Genomic DNA, 19,158 nt, shown 5'->3' on the forward strand with positions numbered 1-19,158 from the left:
CGGTGAAAAGCCCCTAGTCGCCACATTCCGGCGCCTGTTCGGGGAGGCTGTTATGGGAATTGAACCATGCTGCTGGCCTGCCTTGGTCTGCTTTCAAAGCCAGCGATTTAGCCCTGTGCTAAACAGCCCCTGAGACGTAAGGGGACTCAACGGCCCAGTGAAAAGATCCAGAGTCCTCACCCACCTAAGAAATATGAAGGCCGACAGAAGACTGAGAGAGCAGGACCGACTGCGGATAAGAAAGGGCTGGGTGGGACAGACCTACCATTCCTGCTATGGGACAAGGACCAGGGGGGTGGCAATACTGATCAGCAAGAGGGCGATGCTTAGGGCAACAAAGACGGTTACGGGCCCTGGATGGGGCACCGGTAGTACTAGTTAACGTGCACGCACCCAACTGGGACGACACGAGCTTCATCAAGAAGACCATGGCAAAAGTCCCTGACATAGCAACGCACCGGCTAATCATGAGGGGGAGGGGGGGTGGTGAAGACTTCAACTGTGTACAGGATCCAAAGACAGACAGATCAAACCCCAAAATGGGGAAAACCTCAAGGATGGCAAGGGAACTCGGTCACTTTGTGGAACAGATGGGAGCGGTGGCCCCCTGGAGGTTCGCCCACCCGGGGAGAAGGAATTCTCCTTCTTCTCCCCAGTACACAACGTTTACACCAGAATTGACTTCTTTGTGGTGGCGAAAATTATGCTTCCGGGAATAGACAGAAGTGGAATGCTCCGCAATTGTGATATCAGACCACGCTCCACACTACATGGACGTGAGGCTGTAAACGGGCAGGGCCCAACGCCCCACATGGAGGTTGGACATTGCCCTACTAGCTGACAAGGCCTTCAATGAAAAGATTTCGCAGGCCATAGCAGAGTATATGGAGAACAATCAGAATGGGGAGGTCTCGCCCTCCACGTTCTGGGAAGCGCTAAAGGCCGTAGTAAGAGGGGAAATCATCGCTTTCAAAGCACGAAGAGATAGGGAAGAAAGGGTGGCTAGGCAGCAGCTGGTTGACTCCATACTGGAGGTAGACCGTAAATACTCCGAGGCCCCGACCGTAGAGCTCCTGGCGGAGAGGAAAGAGCTACAAAGGAACTTTGACCTGCACTCCACCAGGAAAGCAGTGCACCAACTCCGCCAGGCACGTGGGACCCTATACGAACACGGAGACAAAGCCAGCCGCTTGTTGGCACACCAGCTGAGAAAGCAGGCAGCCACCAGAGAAATTGCACAAATCAGGGATACCAGAGGCACATTAGAAACAGAAACAGAAAAGATCAACAAAACCTTCCAGACCTTCTACCAAGGGCTGTACACCTCAGAGCCCCCAATGGGGGAGTCCGGGATGAAACGGTTCCTTGATGGACTGGACATACCAGTCGTGGGGGAGGGCAGAAAACGGGGCCTGGAAGCACCACTAGCACTGGGAGAGATCATGGACAGCATTAGCTCCATGCAGGCGGGGAAGGCACCGGGACCAGACGGGTTCCCGGCGCACTTCTACAAAAGGTTTGCGACCGCACTGGTCCTGCACCTGCTGGAGATGTTCACAGACTCGCTAGCTAGGGGCACACTGCCACCCACGCTAGCACAGGCCACAATCTCACTGATACCTAAGAAAGAGAAAGACCCAACGGAATGTGAGTCATACAGACCCATCTCACTGCTGAATGCAGACGCCAAAATACTGGCCAAAATCCTAGCCAAAAGGCTAGAAGACTGTGTACCAGAGGTGGCCGCAGAGGACCAGATGGGCTTTGTCAAAGGTAGACAGCTTACCTCGAACATCAGGCACCTGCTGAACGTGATAATGACCCCCTCCGGGGAGAGAACACCAGAGGTGGCCGTCTCCCTAGATGCAGAAAAGGCCTTCGACAGAGTCGAATGGAAATACCTCAGAGGTACTGGAGCGGTTCGGGCTTGGAACAGAGTTCACCTCCTGGGTAAACCTCCTATACAACGCTCCCATGGCGAACATACGAACAAACGACACCAACTCCCGATACTTCCAACTGCACAGGGGCACCAGACAAGGATACCCACTGTCCCCGCTGCTGTTCGCTCTGGCGATCGAACCATGAGCAATCGCGCTCAGAGCAGCAAAAAGCTGAAGGGGGATCCCAAGGGGCGGCAGAGAGCAGAGGCTCACTCTATGCAGATGACCTGCTCCTCTACATTTCAGACCCACAAAGCAGCATGGACGGAATCATCGCGCTCCTGAAAGAGTTTGGCGCCTTCTCAGGCTACAAACTCAACCTGAGCAAAAGCGAGATCTTTCCCGTACACCCACAAGTAGGGGGGAGGGGGGGCAGCACTAATGGGACTGCCATTTAAACAAGCCCGACACAAATTCCGTTACCTGGGGATCCAAATAGCCCATGACTGGAAAGGGATCCACAAATGGAACCTCACCAGTCTGACGGAGGATGTAAAGAAGGACCTGCAAAGATGGAACACACTCCCACTCTCCCTCGCGGGGAGAGTCCAGACGATCAAAATGAACGTGCTGCCCAGGTACCGCATCGTACTTAGATCCATCCCGATCTACAGCCCCAAGGCCTTTTTCAAAGCACTGGACAAACTAATCATGGCATTCGTATGGGTGGGGGGGGGGGGGAGAAAGAATGCTCGGATCTCAAGGCGGGGGGGGGGGGGGGGGGGAAGAATGCTAGGATCACAAAGAAGGTCTTACAAAAAACAAAATCCAGGGGAGGGCTAGCCCTCCCAAATCTACAATTCTACCACTGGGCTGCGACGGCTGAGCAAATAAGGGGATGGTCAAGGAGCCAGAAGCCGAGTGGGTGCGCGCGGAGGAGACCTCCTGTAAGGGGACCTCCCTCCGGGCCCTCGCCACGATGGCGCTCCCATCTCCATCCCCACCCAAAAAACACTCCAGCAACCCGGTGGTGATAGCCACTGTCCAATCCTGGAACTAACTTGGGCAGCAATTTGGCCTGACCAAAATGTCGGACAAAGCTCCCATCTGCAACAACCAGAGGTTCACACCAGCGCTGACTGACGCCACCTTCAAAAGGTGGGGGCAGGACGGAGGGACACCGACAGTCAGGGACCTATACACGGACAGCAGGATCGCAACACTGGACGAACTGACAGAAATTCCAGCTAGCCAGGGGGAACGAGCTAAGGTATCTACAGCTCAAAAACTTCCTACGAAAGGAGACAAGAACGTACCCACAACCACCCCGACAGACATTACTGGAAGAGTTACTGGACGCAAGCATACTAGAGAAAGGAAACTGTAGCGACATGTATGACCGACTGGTAGAGAGGGCCGACACCGTACTGGACGCAACAAGAAAGAAATGGGAGGAGGACCTGGGGATTGAGATAGGGTGGGGACTCTGGAGGGAAGCACTGCACAGGGTCAACACCACCTCCACGTGCACAAGGCTCAGCCTGACGCAGCTAAAAGTGGTACATAGAGCCCATTTAACAAGAACCCGTATGAGTTGGTTCTTCCTGGAGGTGGAGGATAGATGTGAACGGTGCCAAGGAGGCCCGGCCACCCACACCCACATGTTCTGGTCTTGCCCCAGACTTGAAGAAGGCTGTCTAGTACCCTGCAAGGCAATGTCCAAAGTGGTGGGGATGAGGATGGAATCATGACCGAAAGTGGCGGTCTTCGGGGTTTCAGACCAGCCAGATCCATTCCTGGGGAGGAGGGCGGACACCCTTACCTTTGCCTCCCTGATCGCCCGCTGTAGAAACCTGTTCGGCTGGCGGTCAGCAGCGCCACTCAAAGCTGCAGACTGTCTGTCCGACCTCTCGGAATCCCTCCAAATGGAGAAAATCAAATTCGCCATCCGAGGGTCAGGCGATGTCTTCCACAGAACGTGGGAGCCATTCACCCAATTGTTCCGGGATCTGTTTGTGGCCAATGAACAAGTAGAAGAATAGCCAGGTGGCCAAGAATCAGGGGAAAGTAGCCAAAACATGAGAGGGAGAGATAGACCGGGAGAGGGGGGGGGGGGGGGGGGAAGAGACGGCTAAACCTAAGAGGAAAGAAAGGCGAACCACAGTAGGGCTGGGGGGGGAGGAGGGAAAGAGGGGAGAGGGAACAAGCGAGGAGAACCAGGGAGCCGTGGGGGGAGGGGGGGGCGGAGGCAGGGAAATGACAGTTGGAAGGAGGGCACGGGATACAATAACAAACTTGGCATCTCCAGGAACAGAGAGTAGGGAGAATCCAGGCGAAAGACGGGAGAAACAGCTGAAGCAGAGGTGAGTGTGAGACGACAGCGAGATCCGTCCGGGAGAAGCAAGCGACACCAACACCAAACCCATTCGAGTATTGACCTTTGTAATTGTTTCTCCGGCACCCAAATGTATATTTACCTCCCAATAATAGATTAGCTGCTGCAACTTGATCTATCATTTATGCCTTCCACAGTAACAACTCAAGTATGAATTGTTCCTGAAAACCAACTAGGCTACAATTGGATCTTTGATACATTGTTCAAAGCTCTGTGTCCACGTTTACTTTACCACAAGAATCAGTGTTTTTTCACATTCACAGACCTATGAAAAAGCATCATTTTAATTTCACCTAATCTGTAGGAAGTCATTTTGTGAAGGATGGGGATTTCTTGGAGGATATGATATTTTTGACAGTCTAAAGCTGCAACCTAAGTAACACTCACTCTGAAGCAGCACAAAGACAGGTTAGAGGTCAGATCCATGACCTTTAATAGAACATAAAAGTACACATTTTATGAAAGTGGCCTCATTATACATTTAAAAAACTACCTTGGCATCTATGATATTTGCATCATCGCCATCATTTGAAAATTGGTATGGTCTATGGCCACGACCCACAATGCTGCTCTTAGCTGGGTCTGAGCTGCAGAGCATCAGTGTAGCTGGGGTTTTGCCATGTTTTGTTGGGTTCTTCGTAACTGGGACTGGCAACTTCAGATGAGATTCAAAGAATGCTTTCCTTTGGCTCACAATAGAATCAGGACGAGATGTCCTCATGGTCATTTCTGAACCTACCAGAGGAAAAACATATTAAATAAAAATACCTGAATCCTTGCGGCACATTTTTTAATACATAATCCCTGTTGCAAAAAAGGCCATTTAGTTTTTCTGTAGACTTAAGTATTTTAACTATCCAATAAATTACATGTGTATAATTTGAAAATCATAAAAAGAGGGGGAAAAAAAAGAAAAAGTGACAAAAACTTGCATTTATATTGCACCTTTCCTAACCACAGGGCACCTGCAAAGGATTTAAAGGCTAATTAAGAACTTTTGAAGTGTAGGAAAACATGGCAGCCAATTTGTGCACAGCAAGATCCCATATACTGAAACGTGCCCAGGACTCATGCAAACCTTCCCCAACCCATTCACCTCTTCAGTTTTTTCCCCCACATTCAGAAGAACTCAACTGAAAATGTCCAACTTTTTACTTAACAATCCTCACAGCTAGCAGAAAAAAAAGATTCTCACTCCAGCCTAGGCCCGTTCATTAACTGAAGATGCAGTTCAAAAAGTGTTAAAATTGAGATTGTGAACTGAAAGTCCAAATATTTATTACAATATGTATTTAATGTTGTCTTGTTAAATCATTTAAAGTTAATGCCTTGTATCATAATACAAAAGTACATAATGCCTTCCTTCTGTGTAACCTATCCTTTAAAAGTCAGATTTAGTGTATACCTGATTTTATTCCTTCTAAATGTTTTGATTGGCTTGAGTTCTTCCATTCATGCTGCAACAGTGATTGTTTGGTATCATTCAATGACCACCTCTTGTGCATAGTCATTCTTGAAAAATAAGGCAATGTCATTAAAAGGTACACAGCAATAAATCATATTTCAATGCATTTCGAATTTCATTAGCTACGAATCTGACTGAAGAAATAGAGTGCATTCTCCGCTAACTAAAATCATTCATTTTAAGAGTACCTACCTTTTATGGAAATGTCTGCTCAACATGCTGATTCTTAAAACTAATTAGTTAAAATCTCATGATATTTTTCCCTTCATTGAGGTGCAGCCAAGAGATTGCATCAAAGACAAGCCTACTTCAAACTGAAGTCAGTAAGAAGTCTTACAACACCAGATTAAAGTCCAACAGGTTGGTTTCAAACACTAGCTTTCGGAGCACTGCTCCTTCCTCAGGTGAATGAAGAGGTATGTTCCAGAAACATATACATACATATATATATATACACATATACATACATACATATATATATATATATATATATATATATATATATATATATATATATATATATAGACAAAGTCAAAGATGCAAGATAATCGCGTGACAATCGCCAGACAGGAATGTTCCCTTCCAGTCGGGGAACACTTCAGCAGTTAAGGGCATTCAGCCTCTGATCTCCGGGTAAGCGTTCTCCAAGGCGGCCTTCAGGACATGTGACAATGCAAAATCGCCGAGCAGAAACTTATAGCCAAGTTCCGCATACATGAGTACGGCCTCATCCGGGACCTTGGATTCATGTCATATTACATTCATCCCCCACCATCTGGCCTGGGCTTGCGAAATCCTACCACATGTCCTGGCTTGAGACAATTCATGCCTCTTTAACCTGGGGTTACCCCTATCTCTGGATCTGTAAAGACTTAATTACCTGCAAATGCTCGCATTCAAAGCATTGTCTTGCATCTTTGACTTTATATATGTTTCTGGAACCTACCTCTTCATTCACCTGAGGAAGGAGCAGTTCTCCGAAAGCTAGTGTTTGAAACAAACCTGTTGGACTTTAACCTGGTGTTGTAAGACTTCTTACTGTGCTCACCCCAGTCCAAAGCCGGCATCTCCACATCAAACTGAAGTTAGAGTGTAACCAATAATGCATATAGGAAGTCATCACTCTTTTTTTTTTTTAAATATATAAATTTCGAGTACAGAATTATTTATTTCCAATTAAGGGGCAATTTAGCATGGCCAATCAACCTACCCCGCACATTTTTGGGTTGTGGGGGCGAGACCCATGCAGGCACGAGTAGAATGTGCAAACTCCACACGGACAGTGACCCGGGGCCGGGATCAAACCCGGGTCCTCTGCACCGTGAGGCAGCAGTGTTAACCATTGTGCCACCGTGCCGTCCCTAGGAAGTCATCAAACTTGAAATAGTTTCCCTCATTTAAAACATGACAGCAACGTGCGTTGGCGAGGAATGTAACATTGCCAAATTTGCCTATGATACGAAAATAGGTGGAAGAGAATGTTGTGATGAGGATATTCTGCAATGGGATATAGATAGATTGGATGTCTGGGTGAAAACCTGGCAAACGGAGATTAATGTGGGCAAGTGAGGTCTTGCACTTCAGTAGAAGGATTCATAGACATTGAACATACAGTGCAGAAGGAGGCCATTCAGCCCATCAAGTCTGCACCGACTCACTTAAGCCCTCACTTCCACCCTATTCCCGTAACCCCGTAACCCAATAACCCCACCTCACCTTTTTGGTCACTAAGGGCAATTTAGCGTGGCCAATCCACCTAACCTGCACATCTTTGGACTGTGGGAGGAAACCCACGCAGACACGGAGAGAATGTGCAGACTCCACACAGTGACCCAGCGGGGAATTGAACCTGGGATCCTGGGGCTGTGAAGCCACAGTGCTAGCCACATGTGCTACCCATTAAATTAGAATCTTAGATCATCTAAATGAAGAGAGACTACAGTTGAGTGAAATTTAGAGGGATCTGGGTGCTCTAGTGCATGAATCACAAAAGCTAGCAGGTAACAAGTAGTTAAGAAGGCAAGGTCAAGGCCATATACCCTGCACCCAAAAATATCAACAAGCTTAAATCCTTCCTCGGTATGGTCAATTATTAAGGAAGGTTTATTTTAGCCACAACATTGGCACCATTACACTAGCTATTAAGGAAGAACCAGCTGTGGTAATGGAGAAAGTCCCAAGAGAAAGCCTTCTGAGTTGTGAAGCAAGCATTACAGTCTTCAAACCTTTTGGTGAGAAGGAAGGCTTAACAGTTATATTCAGTGTGATGAAATTCCACCAGTGTGTGTACAGTCGACAGTTCGACATAGTGACTTACCACAGGTCATTGATGGGCCTTTTAAGGGAAGATAAGCCCATAGTCTCGATGAGGGTTCAGCTTTGGGCCTTGTTATTGGTGGCTGACAACTATGCTTTTCGGCACTGGCCTGGGACCCAAATTGCTAATGTGGATGCATTAATATATACTTCCGAAAACAAACCCAGAATAATGGCCAATGATAGACCACTGCTTTTTTTTAAATTTAGAGTACCCAATTCTTTTTTTTCCCAATTAAGGGGCAAGTTAGCACGGCCAATCTACCTACCCTGCACATCTTTTTGGATGTGGGGGTGAGATCCACACAGACACAGGGAGAATGTGCAAACTCCACATGGACAGGGACCCAGGGCCGGGATCGAACCAAGATCCTGGGTGCCATGAGGCAGCAGTGCTAACCACTGCACCATTGTGCTGTCCATTACAGACCACTGCTTGCCAGTATCTTATTTTTATTGCCCTAGCAGAAACCACATTTTGGTTGGGTGGGGAAAAAAAGCAGCAAACTGTTAAAATGGGTTGAGCTTTTCGACTCCTGATCCCGGATGGACAATCCGCTATTAGATCATATTCCTGCTCAAGAGGTATGGAGAAAAAGAATCCCTAGATTTTAGAATTTTTTCTAACGTTTTCTTTAGTTGGACAACACCAGAATTTTGTAGGAAAGTCACGATATACAAGTTCCCCAATTCACACGACATCCACACTTAAGACATCTATTTGTTATTACTTCATCGTCATTGGCCAATTTCGGAAACATTCTTACCAAAAACCATTCAGGGAGCAACATCAGCACGAGGACTGATTTCAGGGCCACAAAAGATATGCAATAAATGGAATTTTGCCTGCATCATCTCAGAAATATATTTTTTAAAATCAATTATTTGCCACACATCAAAGCAGTTTATTAACAAAACAAAATCAGGAAAACTAACCATGGACATTTTAGTTGAAAAATGATTTATATGTAAGATTTACATTTGTTTGGAACTTTGAAGAAATCGCGGCTTCCACAAACTATTTCACAGACAGTAAGTATTCAATGTTGCAATGTAGGAAACGTGGCAGGTTGTCACAGCAAAACCTCATAACAGCACGGTGGCACAGTGGTTAGCACTATTGCCTCATGGCGCCGAGGATCCAGGTTCAATCCCAGCCCCGGGTCACTGTCCCTGTGGAGTTTGCACATTCTCCCCATGACTGTGTGGGTCTCACCCCCATAATCCAAAGTGATGTGCAGGGTAGGTGAACTGGCTATGCTAAATTTCCTCTTAAATGGAAAAAAATAATTGTCTACTCTCAAGCTATAAAAATAAAATAAACAACAATAAGATAATGCTCCAATCAGGCTTTTTTTAAAGCTATGTTGAAAGTGAATAATACAATGATTGTCAGGATATTGTACCTTCTCTGCTCCTCTTCAAAATGTCACATGGGAACTTCCCTGTACAATTTAGTAGGCTGAGATGGGGCCTTTAATTAACATTCCATTCAAAAGATACCACTGATATTTCCGTACTCATCAGTGCTACACTGAAGTATTAACCTAGATTATGTGCTTCAGTATCCGAGCGGGACTTCATTCTATGACTTGCTGAACCAAAAGCTAGAGTTCTCCCACTGAGTCAAGGTCCACTCATGTCAAGGCATATATCTAAATATGCTGCATAAGTGGTCTGACATTTTTACTGATTCACTTTATTTGGCCTATGGAGAAAATCCTACCTAAAGGGAATAAATCAAAATGCATTGTAACATCATTAAATAACAAGCATAAACATTATGGTAATTGCAGTTGTGAGATACAAAAGCCTTCTCAGCAATTACTGACAATCAATCAGCTACACCCATTTATAGAAGAGATTGTCCACAATGGGACAAGTTTAAAAGAAAGGAAATAGGAAGGTGCACATTCAGAGCACCATACATGTAGCACATATAGAGGCCAGAATCAAAAGTAAACAATTTCACATGGAGCTGTGTCTCGATTTCTGAAAGTTGAATATGTTACACCATAGACTGGTCCAAAGATGTGCAGGTTAAGTGGAATGGCCATGTTAAAATTGACCCGTAATTAGGTGGCGTTACGGGGATACTGCGGGGAGTGGTTTGGAGTGTTCTTTCGTTGAGTCAGTGCAGAATCAATGGGCCAAATGGCCTCCTTCTACACTGTAGGGATTCTATAGTCACTGAACACAAAAGTAAGCAAACTGAAGCTGCACCATTCTCAACAATCAATTAAAGCAGAAAGCCATTCAAGCAGCAAACATGAAATTCAAAACCAAGAGTGAGGCAACAGCAAAAATGTAACAATCATGCAAATCTATGACAGAAGCTGATAGTTCAAATAGTTCAAAAGTTCCTCAAAATTAAATAACTGTTTTCCAAGCTTGTAGGATGAATAAGTCTGTAAAAACTGGAAGCTTAAGTAAACAAATAGTAAATAGAATGGTCCACATTTTGCATTAACAAACTATCAACTGGACAGTAATGTTTGGAGTACATACTTGCACAGTTGAAGACAGAAATCCAGAAGATGCAGTCGGAGTTATCCTACTGCTTCACAAGCTGCCCTGTAACAGAAACTCGCCAATGGGCCCAGCCTTGAAATATATGTATGAAGTTGGAATAATCCCAAACAAAATGTTCAGGAAACGTTAGGGCTAGTGCATTCAAAGGCCAGTGAATGTTTAACACTGATAATTAATAGTTACTGCCAAACAATTTTTCTGGTCGTGAAAATTCTATTTCATAAGTGTGGACTCTATTTCCTTCCGAGTTGGTGAAATTTTGTCTATCTCCTTTAACTCCCTCTCTTAATCCCATCTTTCTTTCCGCTTCTCTACATGATTTTCATGTAATATATACTTCCTGGTTTAACTATTGTGGGCTTCAGTGAAGATTCTTTAATCCAATGCATTGAAGAGCCTCACTGTTCCTCTCCCTGCTCACACATCTGACAGATGCCCTGTAGTGGGCACAGTGCTGGATCAGATATCAGTATTGCATGTCACTGCTGAAAAGACTGCACAAACTTTGTGGGCAGCTGTCAGTTTAATGAATGACAAACGTTGTTCCTTCACCACTGACCACAACATTTGGGACTTTAATTTGCTGCATGTGTAATAAAGCAAAAAAATTTGTGTCACTCATTCAACTTTACAGATGACAAAAACGGCTCTATGCAATGATGGGGAAATTCAATAGCTTTTCACAATCATGAAAAACATGACCAGTGAAGAACTAAATTGAAGAAAACAAATACAGAATTATTAATAAATAGGCTTCAGAGGTTAGTATAATGATGTGAGTTGTACCCAGAGAAATAGGGACAAATTAGTAATGGATGAGTGTTTGAGTGAATGCCTATAATTTGATACAAATCTGACATTAGAGACAGTACTGGTGCAGACGATCAGATTTCAAGTACAAAAGAGAAGTGCAACAACAGACATGTGGTAAATGTGCCCGACTGTTAAACAGAAGGAAAAACTGTACAGTTATCAATGCTAAATATAGAAAAATGAATACCATACAATTGTGAATTATCCAAGAAGAGGATACGGTCTCTATGTTCTGTAATGAATTATAATTCTACTGTGAAGTTTGATTTGGCAATAATGAAAGAGTTATCTCCTGGAGCTACACAAGCCATTTAAAATGATTAGGAAGATTAGATGGGAGCCCAGCTAAACATTTTGATGTTGGTTCTTTATTTGTAGAAAGCATCAGCATTGAATCAAAGGGTGTAGTCGAGCACATCCAAAAGCAGGTTGCAACTTGATGTTGATTGTGGGAGGAGTCACTTCACTGTCAGATAATGCAGATGCTGCATGGCTTCCTCTTCAGTGAACAAGCCTTGTCATTCAAAGTGCTAACTTCAACAGGCAGCTTAACAAGCTAACCCTCCCCACACAGCATTGTGGGAGGAAGGGTTAAAGAACACGCATTGCTTATTTGGTTGGTATTTTCTCACTCTTTCTCTAGAGACACGAGGCTGCAACAATAAAAGACATACAGAGCTATCTCGTCAGTCAGGGAGATTGACAGACATCAGGGGCGACAGTCTCCGACCCCCCCGCCAGGTCGGAGAATCGCCGGGGGCTGGCGTGAATCCCGCCCCCGCCGGTTGCCGAAGTCTCCGGCACCGGATATTCGGCGGGGGCGGGAATCGCGCCGCGCCGGTTGGCGGGCCCCCCCGCCCGATTCTCCGGCCCGAATGGGCTGAAGTCCCGCCGATAAATTGCCTGTCCCGCCGGCGTAAATTAAATCACCTACCTTACCGGCGGGACAAGGCGGCGTGGGCGGGCTCCGGGGTCCTGGGGGGGGGGGGCGGGGCGATCTGGCCCCGGGGGGTGCCACCACGGTGGCCTGGCCCGCGATCGGGGCCCACCGATCCGCGGGCGGGCCTGTGCCGTGGGGGCACTCTTTCCCGTCCGCCTCCGCCACGGTCTCCACCATGGCGGAGGTGGAAAAGACTCCCTCCACTGCGCATGCGTGGGAAACTGTCAGCAGCCGCTGACGCTCCCGCGCATACGCCGCTCGGAGATGTCATTTCCGCACCAGCTGGCGGGGCAACAAAGGCCGTTTCCGCCAGCTGGCGGGGCGGAAATTCCTCTGGCGTCGGCCTAGCCCCTCAATGTTGGGGCTCGGCCCCCAAAGATGCAGAGCATTCCACACCTTTGGGGCGGCACGATGCCCGTCTGATTGGCGCCGTTTTGGGCGCCAGTCGGCGGACATCGCGCCGTTTCCGGAGAATTTCGCCCCCGGTTTGGATATTAATATATGCAGCATGTTAGAGAATAATTTAGGTTCCGGGACTTCCGGTGGCGCCCTCGAGGAAGCAGGGCTCAGGTCGGATCGCTCCCGCCCGCGATGGGCAAATGGACCTGTTTCACAGGATTTTTTCGGGACCTGGTGACCTGAATCGCTGGAGGGGACGAAAGGAAGAGGTTTTCCCCCCCGGGGTTTGGATAGTTGGACCAGAAGTGGTCGAGTGGAGCGGCAAAATTCGAAGCAGGAGCAGCGGGGACCTCTGACCGGGCGGCGAAACATGGCGGACGGCAGGGACCAGGGAACGGAGGCTCACTGGCCAAGAGAGCAGCAGATGGAGTTTTTTTAGGAACTGCTTCACCGAACTGAAGAGGGACATGTTGGACCCGATGAGGGCGGTGATGGACCGAATGGTCGAGGCGCAGGCGGTCCAAGAGAAGGCGCTAAGGGAGGTCGAGGTGAAGCTCTCCACCCAGGCGGACACGGTAACGGAGCTGGAGCACGAGGTGGAGGAGCTGAACTCCCGCCAGAGTAGAATGCAGGAGCAGCTTGAAGAGCTGGGGAATAGAGCCAGGAGGCAGAACCTGAGGATCGTGGGCCTCCCCCAGGGCTGTGAGGGATCGGATGCAGGTGCATACGTGATGGGTATGCTCGGGGCGCTGATGGGACCGGAGACCTTCCCTCGACCCCCGGAGTTGGATGGGGCGCATAGAGCAAGGAAGCCCAGGACGGGCGACCGACCGAGGGCCTTGGTGGTTCACTTTCACCAGCTTGCTGACAGGGATCGTGTGCTGCGATGGGCCAAGGCGGAGAGGAGCAGCAGATTGGAGAACTGCGAGGTGCGCATCTACCAGGACTTGGGAACAGAGCTGGCCAAGAGGCGTGCAGGATTCATCAAGGTAAAGGCAGCCCTCTACAAAAAGCAGGTGAGGTTTGGAATGCTGTATCCTGCGAAGCTTTGGGTTACGTTTGAGGAACTCCATCACTACTTCGAGACACCAGAACAGATTTGGGCCTTTATTCAAGAGAACAAGCTGGACTTGAACTAACGGGCACTTCGTTTTTTCAGTGCTCTACAGTGGCGGCGGTCTGTTAACCTAGCTTGCTTTGACTAGGAATGGACTTTTATTAAAAGAAGCTGGACTTGAACTAAGGGACTCTGGGCTCACAGAGCTTTTGTGTGGCGGCGGTCTGTTAAATTATCCTGTACTGTAATGTTTTATCTAAGATTGTTTTCAGCCTTGTCAGAGAGCGGGGGCTGGAGGGCGCACTGCTTAGGGTGATTTTGGGAGATTGCAACGAGGGGGAAGAGGGGTGGGGGGTGGGGGGGGCTGGGCTCGGGGCTGGTTAAGGGACTTGAAAGGGCACGGGGAGATACAATCAGGTTAATGGGTCCTTGGTGTGTGGGGTGAGGCCCGAGCACTTGGGCGGGAGACAGTCAGGTGCCTAGGGCAGGGGCATCAGGGAGAGTAGGAGAAGGGGCGGGCTAGGGCCAAGCGCAGGGCGGACCTGGCAGGTCAAGCCTCGGGGGGGGGGGGGGGGGGGGGCAGCCGGGAAGGAGAGCAGAGAAGACTTAAGTGGGCAAGGGGGGGTGGGGGGTGATCAGGGATCCCCCAGGGGAGAAGGTCGCTTGCAGGGAACAGCGTAGGAAACCGACAGCAGCAGTGCCCGGGGCGGGGGTTAGAGCCACATTAGTTTAGTTGAACACGTGGGGCATGGGCAAACAGAGCTGATAGGGGAAGTGCCTTATTAATATGTTTATTCTTTCCCACTGTTCGTTTTCAATATGTTAAGGCGTTTGTATATGGCCTTTTTTCTCTGTAAATGTTACAAATCAGTTTTAAATAAAACATTTCCCCCCCCAAAAAAAAAAAAAAAAAAAAAAAAAAAAGAATTTAGGTTCCAGTTGGGGCAGGAAATGTTGTTTGGCCGAGTTGAGTCCACACCAGGGCAGAATTGTGTATTTTCTTATTTACATCAGACAGGAAAATCTTCATGCGTGGGGAATGGGTAGTGCCAGCTAATAAGAGAGAATTCCATTTACCAATGGAATACAGAGCAATATTTTTAGCATGAATTAATATGCAAGTACACAGGAAGTAAAGAACAATATTCTTTCTACTTCTCACTTTCAACATTAAAATATAAATTCAAGTATAAAATAATATAGATTACAGATATGGGTTCCAGGTAGCTTCATTATTGCTTTCAGTTGGTAAAGTGGAACATCAGAAATTCCAGTAAGAGAATTCTGGTGGCAGAGTGCTGGATAATACAAACGTTTACTGTACAATGTTTGTTAGAAAATTGATGTACTTCACTAGAAAACTGGATCCTCATCACTTACATGTAGTACATAATAGACCAGTCTTTGGTTTACAATTGGCCTCATCTTTCTGGGCTGATGTTTAGTCTTCTTCCTGAATAAGACAGATCTGGCAACAACCAGTGTCAACTATTGGTGTCAATTGTCCTCAACCATAGAAGGCCAACTGGTGATATCCGGCATCCACTGTTGCCAGATTGGTCCCAATTTCAAATTGGTAACTGGATTCAACTTTTATGTTTGAAGTGTTTTTTCCATCTGAATGAGGCTATGGCTATTGTCAGCAATGCTCAATCGCCAAGCGGCCCAGACAGATTTTGCCAGGAAATGGTGGTGGGTGAGTAGAGTGGTGGTGGGGGGGGAAATGAGAAACTCTCTGGAAGCCCACAAGCAACCCCCCAAAAAGATGCTTTTCACAATTCCCACATGGCGAGTCCCTCCGCCCACTGCTGGGTGATTTGGGCTGGGAAGGCTGTCCATTGGCCTTCCTGTCACAGACTTAATAGGGGCAGAGGTGGGAAGGTGGTGTGTCCTAACCTGCCACCTTACCACTCGCGTAAATGCCCCACCACCAAACTCGCCACGGTGGAGAAAATTAAATTCCACTCCGTCAATAAAGCCAAATATTTCATACTGCTTAAACAGCCTTTTCAACATGTCTTGCTAATTTCAAAGATTTGTACACATATATCTCCATGTCTCTGCACCCCCTTTAAAATTATATCATTGAGCTCATACTGCCACTTGGCATTTTCCTCCTAAAATGTAACACTTACACTTCTCTGCATTAAATTTCACCCATCATATGTCTGCCCATTTCCAGTTTACAGATATCCTCCCATTATCTTCCTCACTGTAAACTACATTTCAAAGTTTCATTTCATCCACAAACTTTGAAATGTGTACCCAAGACCTGATCATTAATATATGATAATTGACGAGCATGAAAATCAAAGTCACAAACAAGCATTCAGTACCAATGCTGCTGTAGGGAGAGGTCTTATTACCAGAACTTACAATGGAGCAACAATGGAGCATCACTTAAAAAAATTAAAAGATTAATCTCTCTTTGGTCACTATCCATCTCCTGATTGGCCGATTTCTCCTCCTTCAGGCACCATGCCCCAAGCTGCCTTGGCAACCATGAAGTTCTATTGGATTGGGATGGGCTAGTTACCCTGGTAAATGAAGCTTGGTACTCATTAGAAGAATGCCATCTGTGTTGAGTGGACAACTAAGACCTCACCATCTTACAATGTTTAAAGTCAATTCACTTTAGTCAACTGTCTCTACAGAACATTAGTTTTGTAAGGGCCCCGAAGAATCCAGCACGGGTTTTAAGGATACAAAATAATAACGTTTATTTACTATAACAATATATACATAACAGTAGCAGTAACTTCCCTTGCTACCTTCTCCTTCCTCCTGGTTCCTGGACTGGCCAGCTTATTTATAGTAGGAGTTTCTCCGCCCCCCCCCTCATTGGGGAAGTTCATACTCCCATAGGATTGTGGGATAGTCATTAGTCCCCAGCCAATCGTCAGTAGGCAGGTTATAACATCCCTCCCCCCCAAAGTCCAAGGAATCCACCGTAGGCCCTGGCGAAGGAAGGCGTCGAACTCGTTTGGCCGCAGGCCGGATGCCATTTGCACGCGGCGCTGGATCAGGCGGCGTATAACGAGACGGAGACTGGCGCTTCCGTGATGAATGGCGCGGTTGTACATCCACGGCCTGTGGACCAGAGGATTCCCCCTCTGATTCATCCTGTGTCTCCATCTCAGAGTCAGAGTCTGCTGCCTCCGTCATGTCAGCGTCTCTATCCCCATTCGGTCCCGTCACGACCTGCGCAGGCTTCGAGTGAGGTACCAGTGGAAGATTTTGAGGACTACCTTCCCTTGTTTCTGGTCTTTGCCGCTGTTGAACTGAGCTCCGGGGGTGGGGAACCTTTTGCGGGGATGATCTTCTGGACCGAACGTGGTCTACATGTTTTCGCTGGAGACGACCCTGGGCTTGCACTTGGTACAATATAGGGCCCGTTTGGCGAAAGATTACACCAGGAACCCATTGGGCACCACCAGCAAAATTCCGCACGAATACTGGGTCACCGGGCGCAAACTGCCGAATCGGACGATGCCGAGACAATCCCGGTCCCTGCCGTTCTTGTGTGCGGCGTACCTTTGCGCCAATGTCCGGGAAGACCATACTAAGGCGGGTGCGAAGTCTCCGGCCCATTAGGAGTTCTGCGGGAGCTACCCCAGTCACTGTATGGGGGGGGGGGGGGGGGGGGGGGGAGGGTGGTCCTGTACGTAAACAAAAACCGAGCCAGTCTCGTGTCCATTGATCCGGAAGACTGCTTCTTTAGGCCTCTTTTGAATGTTTGCACTGCACGCTCTGCCAACCCATTTGAAGTCGGGTGGTAAGGGGCAGTGCGGATATGGCGAATGCCGTTCGTCTTTATAAACCTAGCAAACTCCTCACTCGTGAATGGAGTGCCATTATCCGTGACCAGCACCTCGGGGAGGCCATGCGTGCAAAATGATAAACGCATTTTTTCAATTGTTGTGCAGGACGTTGTCCCCTGCATCTTATGCACCTCCAGCCATTTGGACTGGGCGTCAATTAGTAGAAGGAACATGGATCCCGGAAAAGGGCCTGCGAAATCTGCATGTAAGCGTGCCCAAGGCCGCCCTGGCCATTCCCAGTGATGTAGGGGCGCGGCCGGCGGAAGCTTCTGATGCTCCTGGCAAATGGAGCAGTTTTGGGCCACCTTCTCAATGTCGGTGTCGAGGCCTGGCCACCAGACATAACTCCGGGCCAACATTTTCATCTTGGTCACGCCCGGATGCCCATTGTGCAAGTCTGATAATATCAGCTCCTGGCCTTTTTCCGGGACAATCACACGCGTCCCCCACAAGAGGATGCCGTCTTCCACGCTGAATTCTGACAGCTTGGAGGAAAATGCCCTCAACTCGCCTGGGAGCTGTCTATGCTGCCCACCATACAGGACTATGTGCCGAACCTTTGACAGGACTGGCTCCGTCTGGGTCCACTCACGGATCTGTGATGCCGTGACAGGCAAGGTGTCCATAAAATTTAGGGTTGCGACCACCTCACCGGTCGTGGGGGTCGACATGGGGCCGGTTGATAAAGGCAAATCGGCTCAGTGCGTCAGCATTTGCTATCTGCGTACCTGGTTTGTGCTCCAGAGAATACTCATATGCAGCAAGCAACAAAGCCCAGCGCTGGATCCGTGCAGAAGCAATGGGCAGTATTGGCTTATCCTCTCTGAAGAGTCCCAGCAGGGGCTTATGATCAGTCACGATAGTGAAATGGCGGCCGTACACATACTGGTGGAAGCGTTTCACCGCGAAAACCACTGCCAGGCCCTCCTTCTCAATCTGCGTGTACTTTTTCTCCGCTGCAGTCAATGTGCGGGAGGCGAAAGCTATCGGTCGCTCGGCCCCGTTCCCCATCTTGTGGGACAGGACAGCCCCAATACCATATGGGGATGCATCACATGTGACGAGCAAAGGCTTTCCCGGATCATAGTGGGTTAGTAACCCAGACAACGACAATTGTTGCTTTACCCACCGGAAAGTGGTTTCTTGCGGCTGACCCCAAACCCAGGTGTGATTTTTCTTTTGCAGCAGGTGCAAGGGGGCCAGCGTAGTTGCCAGATTGGGGAGGAACTTCCCGTAATAGTTTACGAGACCGAAAAAAGAACGAAGATGCGAAGTGTCAGTCGGGGTGGGGGCATGTTGAATTGCACGCACCTTCTCTGCGACGGGGTGCAGACCCTCGCGGTCCACCCGATAACCTAGGTAGACTACTTCTTTTGCCTGAAATACGCACTGTGTGAGACGTAAACGGACTCCAGCCTCCGAAAGGCGTTGAAGGACAGCCTCCAGATTTTCCAAATGCTCTTGCTCCGACGTCCCTGTAATCAACACATCATCTAGGTAGACAGCCACACGTGGTAAACCTCTCAAAATGCCCTCC

General features: G+C 48.0%; 1 protein-coding gene across 2 annotated transcripts in view; it reads right to left on the minus strand.

Annotated features, from left to right (window-relative positions):
• Positions 1-19,158, minus strand: part of LOC140396157 (uncharacterized) — a 193,012-nt gene that overhangs the window by 170,956 nt on the left and 2,898 nt on the right. For both annotated transcript variants that reach the window (XM_072484403.1, XM_072484393.1), the window contains exons 2-3: positions 5,684-5,790; positions 4,772-5,013 (exon numbers count right to left, since the gene is read on the minus strand). In XM_072484403.1, coding sequence (XP_072340504.1) covers positions 4,772-5,013; positions 5,684-5,789 — 348 coding nt within the window. In that variant the 5' untranslated portion in view covers position 5,790. The remainder of the gene's footprint in view (positions 1-4,771; positions 5,014-5,683; positions 5,791-19,158) is intronic.

The sequence above is a fragment of the Scyliorhinus torazame genome, chromosome 2, assembly GCF_047496885.1.
Source record: "Scyliorhinus torazame isolate Kashiwa2021f chromosome 2, sScyTor2.1, whole genome shotgun sequence".
Taxonomy (NCBI): domain Eukaryota; kingdom Metazoa; phylum Chordata; class Chondrichthyes; order Carcharhiniformes; family Scyliorhinidae; genus Scyliorhinus; species Scyliorhinus torazame.